At 42.5% G+C, this 13,298-nt stretch overlaps 1 protein-coding gene across 2 annotated transcripts; it reads right to left on the bottom strand.

Annotated features, from left to right (window-relative positions):
- Positions 1 to 12: 12 nt before the first annotated feature.
- Positions 13 to 12,481, bottom strand: LOC124072922 (GEM interacting protein). 2 transcript variants are annotated; one of them, XM_046414709.1, is made up of 21 exons: positions 12,227 to 12,481; positions 10,765 to 10,855; positions 10,370 to 10,457; positions 10,106 to 10,169; positions 7,860 to 7,985; positions 6,709 to 6,773; positions 6,525 to 6,632; positions 6,336 to 6,416; positions 5,922 to 6,083; positions 5,644 to 5,781; positions 5,217 to 5,386; positions 4,792 to 4,883; positions 4,647 to 4,709; positions 4,448 to 4,537; positions 4,194 to 4,336; positions 3,923 to 4,099; positions 3,699 to 3,836; positions 3,374 to 3,573; positions 2,956 to 3,280; positions 2,276 to 2,378; positions 13 to 1,256 (listed from the first exon to the last, which is right to left on the bottom strand). In XM_046414709.1, exons 1-21 carry the CDS (start codon positions 12,270 to 12,272, stop codon positions 628 to 630), a joined length of 3,099 nt encoding a protein of 1,032 aa, XP_046270665.1. In that variant the 5' UTR covers positions 12,273 to 12,481; the 3' UTR covers positions 13 to 627. The 2 variants fall into 2 exon arrangements, with proteins under 2 accessions (XP_046270665.1, XP_046270664.1); XM_046414708.1 differs by having other exon boundaries at positions 22 to 1,256; positions 5,196 to 5,386; positions 12,227 to 12,480.
- Between the last annotated feature and the right edge of the window lie 817 nt (positions 12,482 to 13,298).

The following is a 13,298-nucleotide window of genomic DNA, read 5'->3' as shown; positions in this document are numbered from 1 at the left end:
TAAGTGGTTTATTGCCCTTCTACTATTGTGTCTGGCAATACACACACACACACACACACACATACACACACACTCACACACTGGGAGAAGATCGCCCCCTTGTGCCAAAAGAGGAAAGGTGCCCGAAACAAAAACTATCAGTGAAATGATCATTTCACGACAACATCAAAGAAGGCATATCTTTTTGTACTACAAAAAATTCCACCATTAAAGAAACCACAAAACAAAAGAACTTGAACAGAACCTGATATTTATGTGCTAGTTTGCATCTCTTAATTACCTGCTTGTTACATTCAAGTACGCTAAAAAACATTGAAAATTGATAAATATGTGAAGCACTCTGGTGTCTGGAATGAGTATTAGACAGCTGGACAATCAGAAGATCAAAATCTTAAAGGGGATTAGTGGTAATGGCATCCAATTGACTTAGATATGAGTTTGACACATTTAACTTTTGGTAACTGAATCTTGATCTGAGTAATTCAGGTTAAATAGACTAGATATGTATATATGCAAAAGCTGCATGAACGATGATGATACTAGCAGTTGTCACACACAACAAAGGTGATATTAATGACTTGTGTGTGAATGTGTCCCAGTAAACTCTCTGTTCTGTTCTGTTTTCCCTCAGACAAACAGCTGCTCGTCCTTCCCTGAGTGACTGCGTCTCAGCTTCAGGCCAGACAGGATCTTCTGTGCTGTCAAGGACAAGTTATGGTCACCAGGAAGTGTCTTTGGTGACTGACACAGAGCCTGACTCTGCCCACCTCTCCGACTGTCGTAGGGCAGATTTGTGTTCCGATTAGTCTGACACCCAGCCGTCACTTCTTGAGGAGACTCCTGTGTTGTACTGTATGATGTCACAGTTGCAGCTGTTAATTTTGAGTCCAGTCCCAGCATGTACTGTACAACCTCGCGGGGGCTCATTGGGACGTCAGCTTTACCCTCTGCAGTGGTGGCGGCAGCCTGGTGGGGCCCCCAGGGGTTCTCACAGTGGACATCTAAGTTTTGGAAAAGTCTCTGTGTCCCTGGCTCCGGAGAGGAGCTGCGGCTGCTGTCTGCACTCCCTGGTCTGCCCCTTGCTGAGGTTGCAGGCTGTCTGGCTGCACGACCAGGGTTGGGGGGTCGGGATCCTGACCGGTAATACTTCACAGGCTGTCTGGTGAAGCGATACTGTGGTTGGGTCCCCAAATCAGACTCTGGTTCTCCCACCGGCTCACCCTGGGGATGGCTCAAAGCCCCTCTCATAGCCATGACTGAGGTAGAGAGGGAGAACAAGCATGTGATTTAAAAACCACAGGCTACTGTTAATAAAATTTTGCTTCTCCTTGCATATTGTTTTATTTTTTCAGAACCTAAACTTGGCAATAGTCAGGAGCACCCTGACATAAAATATTTCGTTCAATATTCATTCAGGGCTCTTGTGGAAGGTCAACAGTGCAGAGTAGAGCTATTTCCTGCAGAGATTTGAACGGGGTTATTACCAGTTTAAAACCAATTCTAGTATTCTCCATCTGAGGTTTATATATTCTCATACTTAGCTGTGAATAGAAGCCTTGAAGCTGATTGCCATTTAAGCCACAGGGTGAAGCAAGCAAAGAAGAGATGAAACCTCAGACCACACAATCTAAAATGTGACCAAGACTCAAAGGTAAAACCAATCTCTCTGAAAAACTTATTTACATGGTGGTTAAATTCACACATCAATTGCTTGATTTCATTAACACAATCGCAAACAGCAATGTGACCACAGATGAACACAACTAGAAGGTGTGCATGAAAAAAATGAAAGGAAGTCTTTTCATTCATTCATTTTCTATATCCGTCAAGGTCGTGGCGGGGGGGACACTGGAGCCTAACCCAGCAGACTATGGGCGAGAGGCTGGGTACATCCTGGACTGGTCGCCAGTCAATGGCAGGGCTGACACACAAAGCCACTCACACCTAGGGGCAATGTAGAGTAGCCAGTTAACCCAATGTGCATGTTTTTGGTATTGTGGGAGGAAGCCGGAGTACCCAGAGAAAACCCACGCAGGCACAGGGAGAACATGCAAACTCCACACCGAAGGGCCCAGACCGGGATTCGAAGCTGGAACCCTCTTGCTATGAGGTGACAGTGCTAACCACTGCACCACCATGCCGCCCGGAAGGAAGTCTTATTTATTGAAAATAACTAAAAACTCCAACATCTATGAACTACATAAAACAACAGTTCTATCATTAACTTGTTCAGCTAGTCTAGTCAGTGACTCCTCTATTGCTATGTCACGCCTACCTGCTCTCTCACTGGCTTCAGAGCTGAGCTTGTCCACTGCCTCATTGGATGAAGACTTGTCAGATATATAACCTTCGCTTGACTCTCTCTTGATTGCCCGGCACTGTTGGAACACAAGTTGAGTGGTGGATTTCTACAAGTGTTTACAGACCACATCACACTTACAATACTGCAGTATCACAGTACGTGTTAGTGATTTTTGCAGGGGAAAGTCATGAGTTACTACTGGATTATTCTGACCGATTTATATCAGGTACAGATGTGAACCTTCTCCAGGACATTTTAAACCAGTAGACTAAGTAGCTCACAGTATTAACCCCCTCTTTAACACTCTCTGTGTCTCTAAGCCATCTGGTACAGTCACTGTTTATCTGCTTATAATCAAGAGCAGTGAAATGTAGTAAAGCCTGACAGAAGGGCATGCAGCACAGAATCCAGAGAGCAGTAAAAATGTGCAGCAGCTATCCAAGCGCGTTAATCTTGACAGAGGAAATGTGAGGTTCAAGTTCCAGGTACTGAGGCTCAACAGGTAAATTAATCAGGAAAAGTAGCTCAGGTTTAAATTCACGCTGCCCTTGGTGTATGCCAAGCAAAAGCTACTGATCGTGCTGCTACAGGTCCCACCACTACTGATCTGAAGTCTGTGCTTGAGCTGAACGTTTCCTCACTGTAGTACTTACTTCTAATAAGTGTGGATGCTCTCTGGAGGAGGTTTCATGATCCGAGCTGGCATCAACTTCTCCATCCAGCAGACAGGAGGCTCTTGGAGGGGTGTGTGGAAGAGGTGCAGTAGGGGCTGGGGGAGTAGGTGTGCTGGATCTTCGCTGAAAGCCAAAAACCTTGTCATAGTGTGTGATGAGGAACTCAACAAGCAATGCCTGGTAACTGTTTTCCAGCAGGGCAATCATTGGCATGTCCATAGACACAAGAGGGCGCAATAGAGTTGGCCCAAACACAATACCCAAATTGCTAGGGGACATCTTGTTCTCATCGTTCTCTGAAACTCTGTGGAAACAGAAAGAAAACAAACTCAGGGACAAATTCAAGAAAAACCAGCAGATAGGGTTAGGTAAAATGTAAACCTAGCTGTATGCTTACTTTTGCAGGTGAGACATCAGGTGCTGCAAGGTTGTGTAACTATACGAAGGGAGTTTCTGTAGTAGCTTTTGTAGGTTGTGAACAATGTCCATTATCTCATTAGTGTCCGTAGTCTGTTCCCTTTCATTCAGGTTCTGAACAGTCTTTCCCACCGTGATGAAGTTATTGTACAGGTCAAAGGTTAGTAAGGGCTCCGGGAGCTGAGTGAGAGAAAGGAATACCGAGGTTACCGAGGGAGAAAAGAGAGAAAACCTATGACTCTGAAACAGCTCTTAAAATCAGCTTAATCTTTTCAGGGAAGTTCATTAGGTAATGACTCCCTTACCTCCTTGAGGAAGTGTTTAAGGATAGAAGTGATGTCATGCGGTGACAGATCAGAGAGGTCCACCTGCTCCTTTTGCGTCTCAAAGGCCTGACAGAGCTTTTGGATACGAGGCTTGGAGCCGCTCACACGATACACCCCCTCAGATAAAAACAGAAGCAGAAAACAATTATCAGACGACAATCGACACTTTTTGACCTTTTGGTCACTGTGATGGTAAATAATACCTGGACGGAGAGAGCGCGACTCTCAATCTCAGACGTGCAGAGCAGCACCACAAAGGGCACATCATCAGGCCTGTGACGTGGCAGCAGGGAGAGGTCAACTCCGAACACGCTCCCCTTCCTGTGCTCACACTCTTGCTGACACACCTCCATACACTTCCTGTGCAAAGCGAGTCCACACTGAAGGTGGAACAGGAAGAGGACATTAATAATCTTACTGCTGTTCTTCTCCAAATGCCCTGTTAATGTAAATCTCTCCTACTCATCCTCATACCTCCTCACATTCAATCCCACTGACAACAATGTAGTTGTCACACTGCTTGCATTTGACCATTTTGCTCTTCATCTTCTTGAGTCGGTGTGTCAGTGCAGCTCGTGAGACTGTGCGCACTTTGACTGGCTGACCATCAATGCACTCTGTAAGAGAGAGAGAGAGTGAGACAGGATAGATGCAGTTCAATTCCCATGGGGTTGGGTTACGAACTTGAAATATTTTATTGATAGACACATGAAATGGCGGTAACAAACCTGATTCTGATGCAATATCCCGGTCGTCCAAGTCATCTGACGACATTGTCAAAGTGGATGTGGTTTTAGGTAGCCTTCTGTTAGTGTGAGCTTCGGTCACGTGTTCCCATAGAGCAAAGATACAGCAAAGGGGAAATCAGACATGTTTATCTTTGCACGGTTTTTGTGTGCAAAAGAGAAGTTGGAGGCTTGTACTTACCGGGGCTGGACAGAGATTCCAAACTGCCTCCAATACTCTCACTGTCACTGTGCCCTGTTTTCCCTAAAGTGCACCAAAAATTAAAATAAAGTGAAAGTGGACAATTTGTTGATATTGTGAGGTGTAATCAGGGGGGAGTCCTTACTGCAGTCGTTTGATCGTCTGTGAGTGCTGTCATCTGTAATGGGGGAAGAGTCGTGCAGAGAGCTGAGATTGTTGCTGGTTTTCCGTTTGTGCCTTTCAAATAAAAAAAAAATTGCGACACACATTTCAGTAAATATTGAGCTAGTGGAAGTACATGCACGTCAAGCACTTTTTCTGCTTCTATCCCATTTGAATTGACGAAACTATAATATCTCAGCAAATAAGAACAGGTGTCTAAGCAAACAGTTAGATCCAAGGTGTTTTTCCTTGTGAGATATTTTCATAAATAATTACCTTTTGTCTTCTCTTGTTATAATTAAAAACACAAACAAACTACATACGCCTCTGATATCCACACAACAGCAAAAGGTATAGCAGAGGCAGACATTGACCAGTTTACCGTACCCTTTGCCCTGAGGAACGTACTCCTGGAAGGCAAAGACTTGAAGATGGTGTTCAGGTCGACGTTTGCTGAGGATGTAGAGCAGGTAGGGCTCACCGGGCTCCAGGGATCTGCATGTCATCTCCAGGTTGTGATAGCCAAGGGGAACAGGCTCTGTTTGCTGCCGCTGGTAGTAAAACATGTTGACTGTGGCCTGGTGCAGAGACGTAATGGAGCAGATAAAGCTGTGATTACTGCTTTGCTTCATGACTTCCTTTTCAGTTTCCCATCATTGCCGGCAGTGTTAATTTCAACACAAGCCGCTGAGGTTTATTTTTTGACTAAAGTAAATGCATGGCATTATTACAGCATCTCTTATATCACCACCAAGTTTAACCATGTACATCTTCAGAGGCTGCTGCACTGATCAACCAAACCACAAAGACAGAGTTTCCTCAATTTCATACCAACCTCCTTGAGCACGGTGTCTCCCTGGCAGATAAGCTTGCGAATGTGGGCGACAATTCTTTCTTTGACCTTCACTAATTCATCCTGCTGCAACTTGGCATCATTCACACACTGCCTGTACTGAAGCTCTGCCTCCATCCTCTGGAGGAGACAGAGAGAAGAGCTTAGAACTGCTAAAAGCTGTATTGTTAAACATCATTCGGCATTTATTCTGTACCAAGCCACAGCAGAACTGCATTTCTGTATATTGTATTAATGTAGTGAATTAAGGTGACACTCACCTTACTCTGGGCTTCATCCTTGGACTTCCGCCTCTTATCCAGTGTTTTGATTCCAGCTGTGTCGTCCACCGCTTTAGCAGAGACAGCTTTAGCCTTTTCTAGCTCATCACTGCGCTGGTAGTATTGCTGACGAGCCTTTTTCAAAGCTGTCACTGATTCATTCTGAAAACAAGCAAGAGAGACACAGCAGGATTAAAAAAAAAGGTTTTTGACCATGTGAGCCATTTCCAGTCAAAAATGCTTGAATAATGTGCCAACAAGGTCATAACAGATAGGCTGTTCTTTTACAGAGGAAATACTTTGCTTTGGATACTTCGTCAAGGTTCCGGTCAGAGTGTCTTAAATTTGAGAAAATTAAATTTGACACTGCAATAAATCAAATTTATGTTATATACAAGATACTTCATTCCTTACCATCCTCCTTTGCTCCTTTGCCCACTGCTCCTTGAACTCTCTGCGCCACTTGTCGATCTCATTCTTCTTTGCAGCCAAAGCCTTTGACAGAGAGGTACTGAATTAAACACAATATCAGGACTACACACTACTGCAAAAGGCAGAGAAGATTTAATAAAACGTTTTGTGTGTGTGAATGGACTTCTATACTTGGTAACAGCGGTTTTGTAGCAGTTCTGCTGTCTTTCTGGACGTCACGCTGTTCTTGATGTCTTGCTCTAGCGCCATTGTGTAGATGTACTGCAGGGGCATCATTTCCTTCAACGGCAAGAGCAACTTCAGACAGCTTTTCTATCTATTGTAAAAATCAAATATACAATAAACAAAGCTGTACCTGCTGCGTCACATTAGTTTTTGCTCCTTCCGCTGTCTTCATCACATTTTTTGCAAATTCTTGTTCTGTCAACAAAAGTTAACATTAATTAGTTTTTATTGTTTCAGGTCACAATACTCACAAGAGTCTGCACATCAACACATGACAAAACAAGTAGACAACACTGATTATTGCTAATATGTTCTCATCAGTGGAACTGATTTGATCCATTCTTGTGAAATGTTTGCAGATAATCTTTTTTGGCATTACAGGTGGCACTGACAGCGACAGTGACCTGACTGCTCTTCTCAAAAATAGACACTATAATGTTGCCACTAGCGAGTTCATAATGTTACGTAAAAATCTACAGTATTTTGAGTCCAGTTGTTATTGTCTAACACAGCTGGGCAGAGGGACTCTACCTCTGCTCTATATTCTGATTATTCCCAATACACTTGGATGCGTGGAATCCCAGTCTGGTCACTGGGAACTTGAGCAGGCTGATTTGAGGATAATCACTGTCTATTCAAAAGGAACCCTGTCTGCTTTATTACCCTGCTCTGCCCTGATAATCTGCCTTCTAATCCTTTCTTGCTGTGTGTGCAGTGTGTCGCTCACTAGGGTCACTGCACCACCTGCAGATGCCCTCATAGAGTGAAATAAAACAGACAGGCCATGTTATAGCAGGTTAGTCAACCTTCTGGCATGCCTTAAGCATTAAGCGTTCATTGTTGATGGACGATGTGAGGTGAGACTCTGCAGTCCCAAGGTCTGCTGACTACTGAAGGATGTATCAGACTTGTGTAGAAATTTGTGTGTATATTGTGGCCATGTTTTTCTTCTACTAAGTACAGCCCAAAACAGAGGCTCTTCATCTATAAAAAATAATTTGTTAAAAGTATAAAATGATGAATACACCACACTTTAAACAAATAAATACAAGCACTTTTCATAGAGGTTGAGAGGATTTTCGTTGCACTAGACTATTTGTTGAAGAGAAAATATATTTACATATTGTAAGCACTTGATCTGTATCTGTTTTCGTGTGAAGTTCATTTTAATATGCATTAACATGGCAGGCACAGAAAACTTGACACAGGCCACAGATATGTTATGACAATAATTTTCATGCTACAGTGCTATTTGCCTTTCTCTGCTGCATGTGCACTTACCCAAGCTGATTCTCTTCTCCATCCAGGCCAGGAGGTCTTTAGCATAGCGACACCACATCTTGGCGTACTGCAACGCTGTCTCCACTCCATCCTCACAGCGACAGAGGGCCAGGTCTGCTTCCTGGGCTGAGAGGGAGTACATCAGCATCACTGCAGGTTCCAGACACTTGAAGCTGTACCCAGGGATCACACAGTGTCCATTGGGCTACACCCAGACAACCTTGTCTTTCTTGAAGGACTCTAACAGTCTCCAGCCACAAAGAAACACCAATCTACTCTATAGAGTGACAGCCCCCTGACTGCTAGACTTTATCTGGCAAGATAAAGATGACCAAAAATCCAATTTCACTTTAAAAAAAGAGGTATACACAAACCCAAAACAGGAAACAATGACTGCATTGTCACAGCTGCTCCTCAGAATAAAGCGGTTTCCAGTAGGTCTCAGAACACCCTCTTCATGCACGTAAACACAATGGAGGTGTACTGTTGTGGGGATGGGACCTAACAGAGGAGGGTTTCTATGAACCAAAGACAAACAGCTTTAGTTAAATAACTTCCCTCCTCTCCCCTCTTCCTCTCTGTGCTTGGCCCCTCCCTCTCACACCTGTTCACTTCTAGCCAGCTACAAAGAGAGGAGTTGCACTGTGAAAGCAGAGTCACAAACTCCACTCAGTGCTGGTGTGCAGTATCAGACATCGATATGTCACAGCTCTGCTGTGGTCAGGCTGGCAGGGTGTTGATATGACAACCATTTTGGTTCTTCCTCTGTGACTCACACCAACACAGGGCGGGTGACGTTTGTGTGACAATCACATGGTCTCTCAAACGCAACCCACACAACTTTCTCTGTGTGCGCCACTTCCAGAGCAACACTTGCAAATAAATATCAAAATCTATCAGAACACATCTTAATGTCCTCCTGCAGCAAAAGGTTTGAGCACAGATGCACCTCAAGAACTTTCACTTCTTCTAACAGACCACAGTGCAGTCCCAAGTATTCAGCTATTTTAACTGAGCAAACATGCAATGCCAGAAAGAGCGTGGAAACATTCCTCTCAAGTTCCTCACTCAGACATGCAGACTTCACTCTGCTTTTTATTCTTTTGCACAGGCGCCAAATCCAGTTGGAGTAGTATAAAAATCCAAACAGTGTGAGCTTTTCTTTTTGGTCTTCAAGCAAAGTCCACAAGAAAGAACGGGCAATTCCAGAAGAATGATGGTGTTGTGGCCAAATTGTGTGCCATGGTTGACCTCTCTTAGCCTTTCCTCTCTGTATTTTGTTTGAGAGAGAGCTGCGAGCACTTTCCGAAATCAGCCTTCAAGCAGATTCTGTGTTGCACCATGGCTATGGCCTCCTTCACTTGAACTGGGGATTATCCTATTCCTGTCCAGATTGCAGAGTGACAGGTTTTAGAGGAGCACTGAGTGAGGTTTACCTCCTGGTGTGTGACCGAATGGGTCACACACTAGGCTGACGGGTGTCCAATCCTCAGGATGTAATGAAATGAAATGTACACATGCACAAAATAACTGGTCTCTTTGAAGAGTGATAGCACAAAGTACATTCAACAGTCCTTTAGCCAAAAGAAGAGCTTTAAAAGACAGTCAGAGAAGAGAAGAGAGAGCTTCTTTTCTATATTATATCTTAACTTGGCTTGCTTTTTTCAATATTTCTATTTCTGCTCACTGTCCGTCCGTGTAATTTCTAATCTCTCACAGTGTGCTGTGACCTTGACTCAAACTGGGGTTGGAGAACTTGGTAGTGACTACCTGTTTGAACAGTGGGTATGTCTAGTCTTTTTCTCTGCTTCCCTTGTATTTCACTGCAAAGCCTGCATAACAATTACACCCCCTTTTTCTGTATACCCCTCTGTCCTCTACTTGTTTCTAAGGTAAAAACTGAGAGCAGCTGTCTTCAGCTTTAATCCTCTCCCTTTATCCTAATCTTGTTACGACAGGGCAATTACATCTCATGGCTAATTATAAGAAAACAAGTTGAGATTGAAGAAGATACTCAGTTAAGTGTCACAGACTGACAGCAGCTCCTGGACATCATTACTAATGATGTGTTGGGATACCAGACGTCAGGGTGGTCTATATTAAGGTAATTAAACTAGTGACCCCAGCCTCTGTAGCGAGTCTCCAATTCGCAGAATCGTGGCACAGCATAGAGTCCCTGTGAAGAGACCCTAACAGTTTATATCAACTAGACACACTCCCTCATCTCGCTCTCACATGAACCATACCTGATTGGTTTCCATCCACTTCATTGGTCTCAGCATGTTTCTGTGGACTAAATGTATCTTCACTCTGTGGGAAACAAGCAGACACCCTCTCTATAAAACCATCATTAATCCCCACAACACACCAACAAGACTTTGCAAGTAGTTTCCTACAGCAACATTGTTTCTGGTGTGAGAATGGTCATTTTGGCAACACAATCGAAGCTTTAACCTCAACAACTAGATATGTATTGTTTAAATCAATTTAAGTAAATACTGATTCCTTACAGACACATCTTGTTGCTCTGTACTTTCTGCAGAGACAGATTCTGAAATGGACTGTGAGTCAGTGTCTGCCAGCAGATCCTCCCCTTCGCTGCGGACAGAAACAATGCATTGAGAGAGAAACATACACAGTCAAATAGCAGCACCTAAAACAGCTCAGGGTTTGTACAAGCACATACTGTATTATTGGACTGATCAGTATTACATAGAAAAAATATGCATTTTTCATACATTATGTTTCTTTAGAGTGAATGTAGCAGAATATATACTAAGACATAAAGCATAGATGGCCAAGTTCAGGGTGACAGATTGTGGCTTTGAGCAGATAAATATATCTGAGCAGCCTCATCATGAGAGAAGAGAAACACAAGGTAGCACTTTTTGTGTGTGATACTTACGCAGGGATTAAAGACAAATCGAGATTATCAAAGTCTCTGAAGATCTCACTGTACCGTTTGGTTTCAGATTTACGATGCACCTTCCTCAAATCTGAAATGAGAAATGCAAAAGCTAAGATCATCTAAATCATTTAAGTATATAAAATCTTAACTATCTAGTTAATAAAACTTAATATATAGTATTTAAAAGTCCCTCATAAGGGTAGTCTTATTGTAAAATGTTCCTAAAATATGTTTTGAAAAAACAGACAGCACATCATCTGCTTCTTTGTGGTCACTTGATATGTTGGCAACGTGGTTATTGAAGCTACAGTTAAATATTGAAATGCTACCACTTTAAGAGAAATAAACATCAAAAAACAAGGATCATGATAGATCATTGGGCTAAAAAGACAATACATAAAGATAATAAATTAAACCTAGCTCCTCTCTTGAAGTCACATCTAATAGCATTTCCTTTACATTTCCTTTACATACAGAAAAATTATTCAGCTGAGCGCAAACTAAAATTCAAGAACGTGTGGTGGTTTTTGATACCAAACTCTGAATCTTCTGTACTCCCACCATTTAAGTGATGTTTCACCCTGGGGCATACCAAAGGGATTAAAAGCTGATGATTTACAACAGATGCAACAAAAGGGAAAAAAAGTGATCTCTCTCTCTCTCTCTTACTCAGAGATGTCTCCATTTTGGTCGACCACATCCTGCTTGCAATTTGTGTCACGTCCCATAATGAACATTGAGCCCTTGTTTTTCACACCAGCGATGTTTCAGTTAAAGAATAAGAATTTAGAAGCAAGTAAGAAGGTCAAATTCAACTTAATCAGAGACAACCTGACCGTTTTTGCTTGCTGTGTATTTGCAATATTTTTAATTGCTGCAAACTATTTTACATTCATGAATTTGAGTCACATTGAATAGGTTCTTGAATGAAAACTTATACGCATACTGCAAAAAAAAAAAAAATGCATTAAGCATCAAATTTTACAGACCTTGGCCCCAATCTCTATGACATTTTAGGGCTCTTGGCAAAAATAAAAGTTGGGCATGTCATAAAAACATAGAAGTCACACACACGCACACAAAAAAGACAGAAGAAGAATGTCAAAATGGAGAGTTCAGGAAGTTCAACAATCTTTTTTTGACTGGGAGGATGTCACACAGCGCCACAAACCCCCTGACAGTCACATTAACAAAGAATATCCAGGCGGGTTGAGTACAGTACATGAATGCACACACGTGATACCCTTATTACAATGACACTATAGGAATGTCAGCAAATTTCCAAGCAGCACACAGCAATTCATCATTTTAAAACATTCAAGAGATACGAAGAAATGCATATCTCGAAAAAGGCAAAGGGTTTCGAAAACCAAACCAAAAAAATTTTTAACTCATATAAGCATGAAATGACAGCCAACACTTCCTTAACATCACATCACGACACATTCTTTGTACTCACCTGTGACTTGAGGGGAATCGTTGTTTGGCACTTGATCTTCCTCCATTTCTACACTTTATTAGCACAGAAACAAGACCTTACTGACACTGTTCACACATCATCTGCCCTTACGCAGCAACACACCATAAAGAGATGAGTGTCAAATGGTTGAGTGGGCAGGAAATCTGCACTGCACACACTAAATTACTGGCATGCAGCTCTGAGCTTGCAGCCGTTTGTGCTCTAAAAAGGATCTTCCTTCGGTAGAGTGGAGGTTGGCCAATGTTTTTACCACGATGGGAAGAGGAAGTGTTTCTTGCTCTCTTACTGTCGCTGTAGGCCCCACCTATGCTATCACACCACATACTGTGAGTAGGTGCTGCTGTGTTTAGATTGTGTTGTCTTCGAAAAAACCTCAGTGCCTTGTTGTGGTTAATGTCGCTGTCCATACTGTTTGCAGAGCATGTATTTTGACAGATGACAAATATGTGACATTCAGAATGGTTTGACCTTGATATTGGCAGGTATTGTAACAAAATCAGGTCATCTTTATTACATCAGAATACATCATTTGGGAAAATCGTTTCCTTCCAATTATTTCAAATGGGGCCGTGGACCACACTTAAGGTTCAGCTGAGTTCAAACTGTCACAGCAGGATTGTCCAAAGATCTTGCAAAATGTCCTCCATCTGGTTGTACTGAACAGTCTGGCTGTCACTTGTCAGTTGAAGCAGTGTCAGTAAAATTATGACACCTTGAGGGCTAAAGGGATAACACAAGTGTACACAGTGTATGTGCGTAGTCATACATGGAGGTCTCAGGGAACAGTTGCTGCCATCTGAGGCAAAATACTATACCTCTGTCACAAAAATACAAGAACACTTTCCCTCACAAAGTGCAAAATTGTTCTACAAAACAAAGTTAGGTGAAGTGGTTCCTTGTGTCTTTTGTCTATTTACACTATCTTGTTGCTGGCTATAGTGTTCCACTGTCATAAGACAAATATGCATAACCAACATAAGCAAAAATTTCAACTTCTTTAAACATAAAATATTTTATTTCTCACTGGCACAATGCACCCCTAACACTTATG

This window comes from Scatophagus argus, chromosome 16, assembly GCF_020382885.2.
Source record: "Scatophagus argus isolate fScaArg1 chromosome 16, fScaArg1.pri, whole genome shotgun sequence".
In the NCBI taxonomy this organism is placed as follows: Eukaryota; Metazoa; Chordata; class Actinopteri; family Scatophagidae; genus Scatophagus; species Scatophagus argus.
The sequence above is the reverse complement of the archived record's forward strand: the minus strand, read 5'-3'. Positions and strand labels throughout refer to the sequence as shown.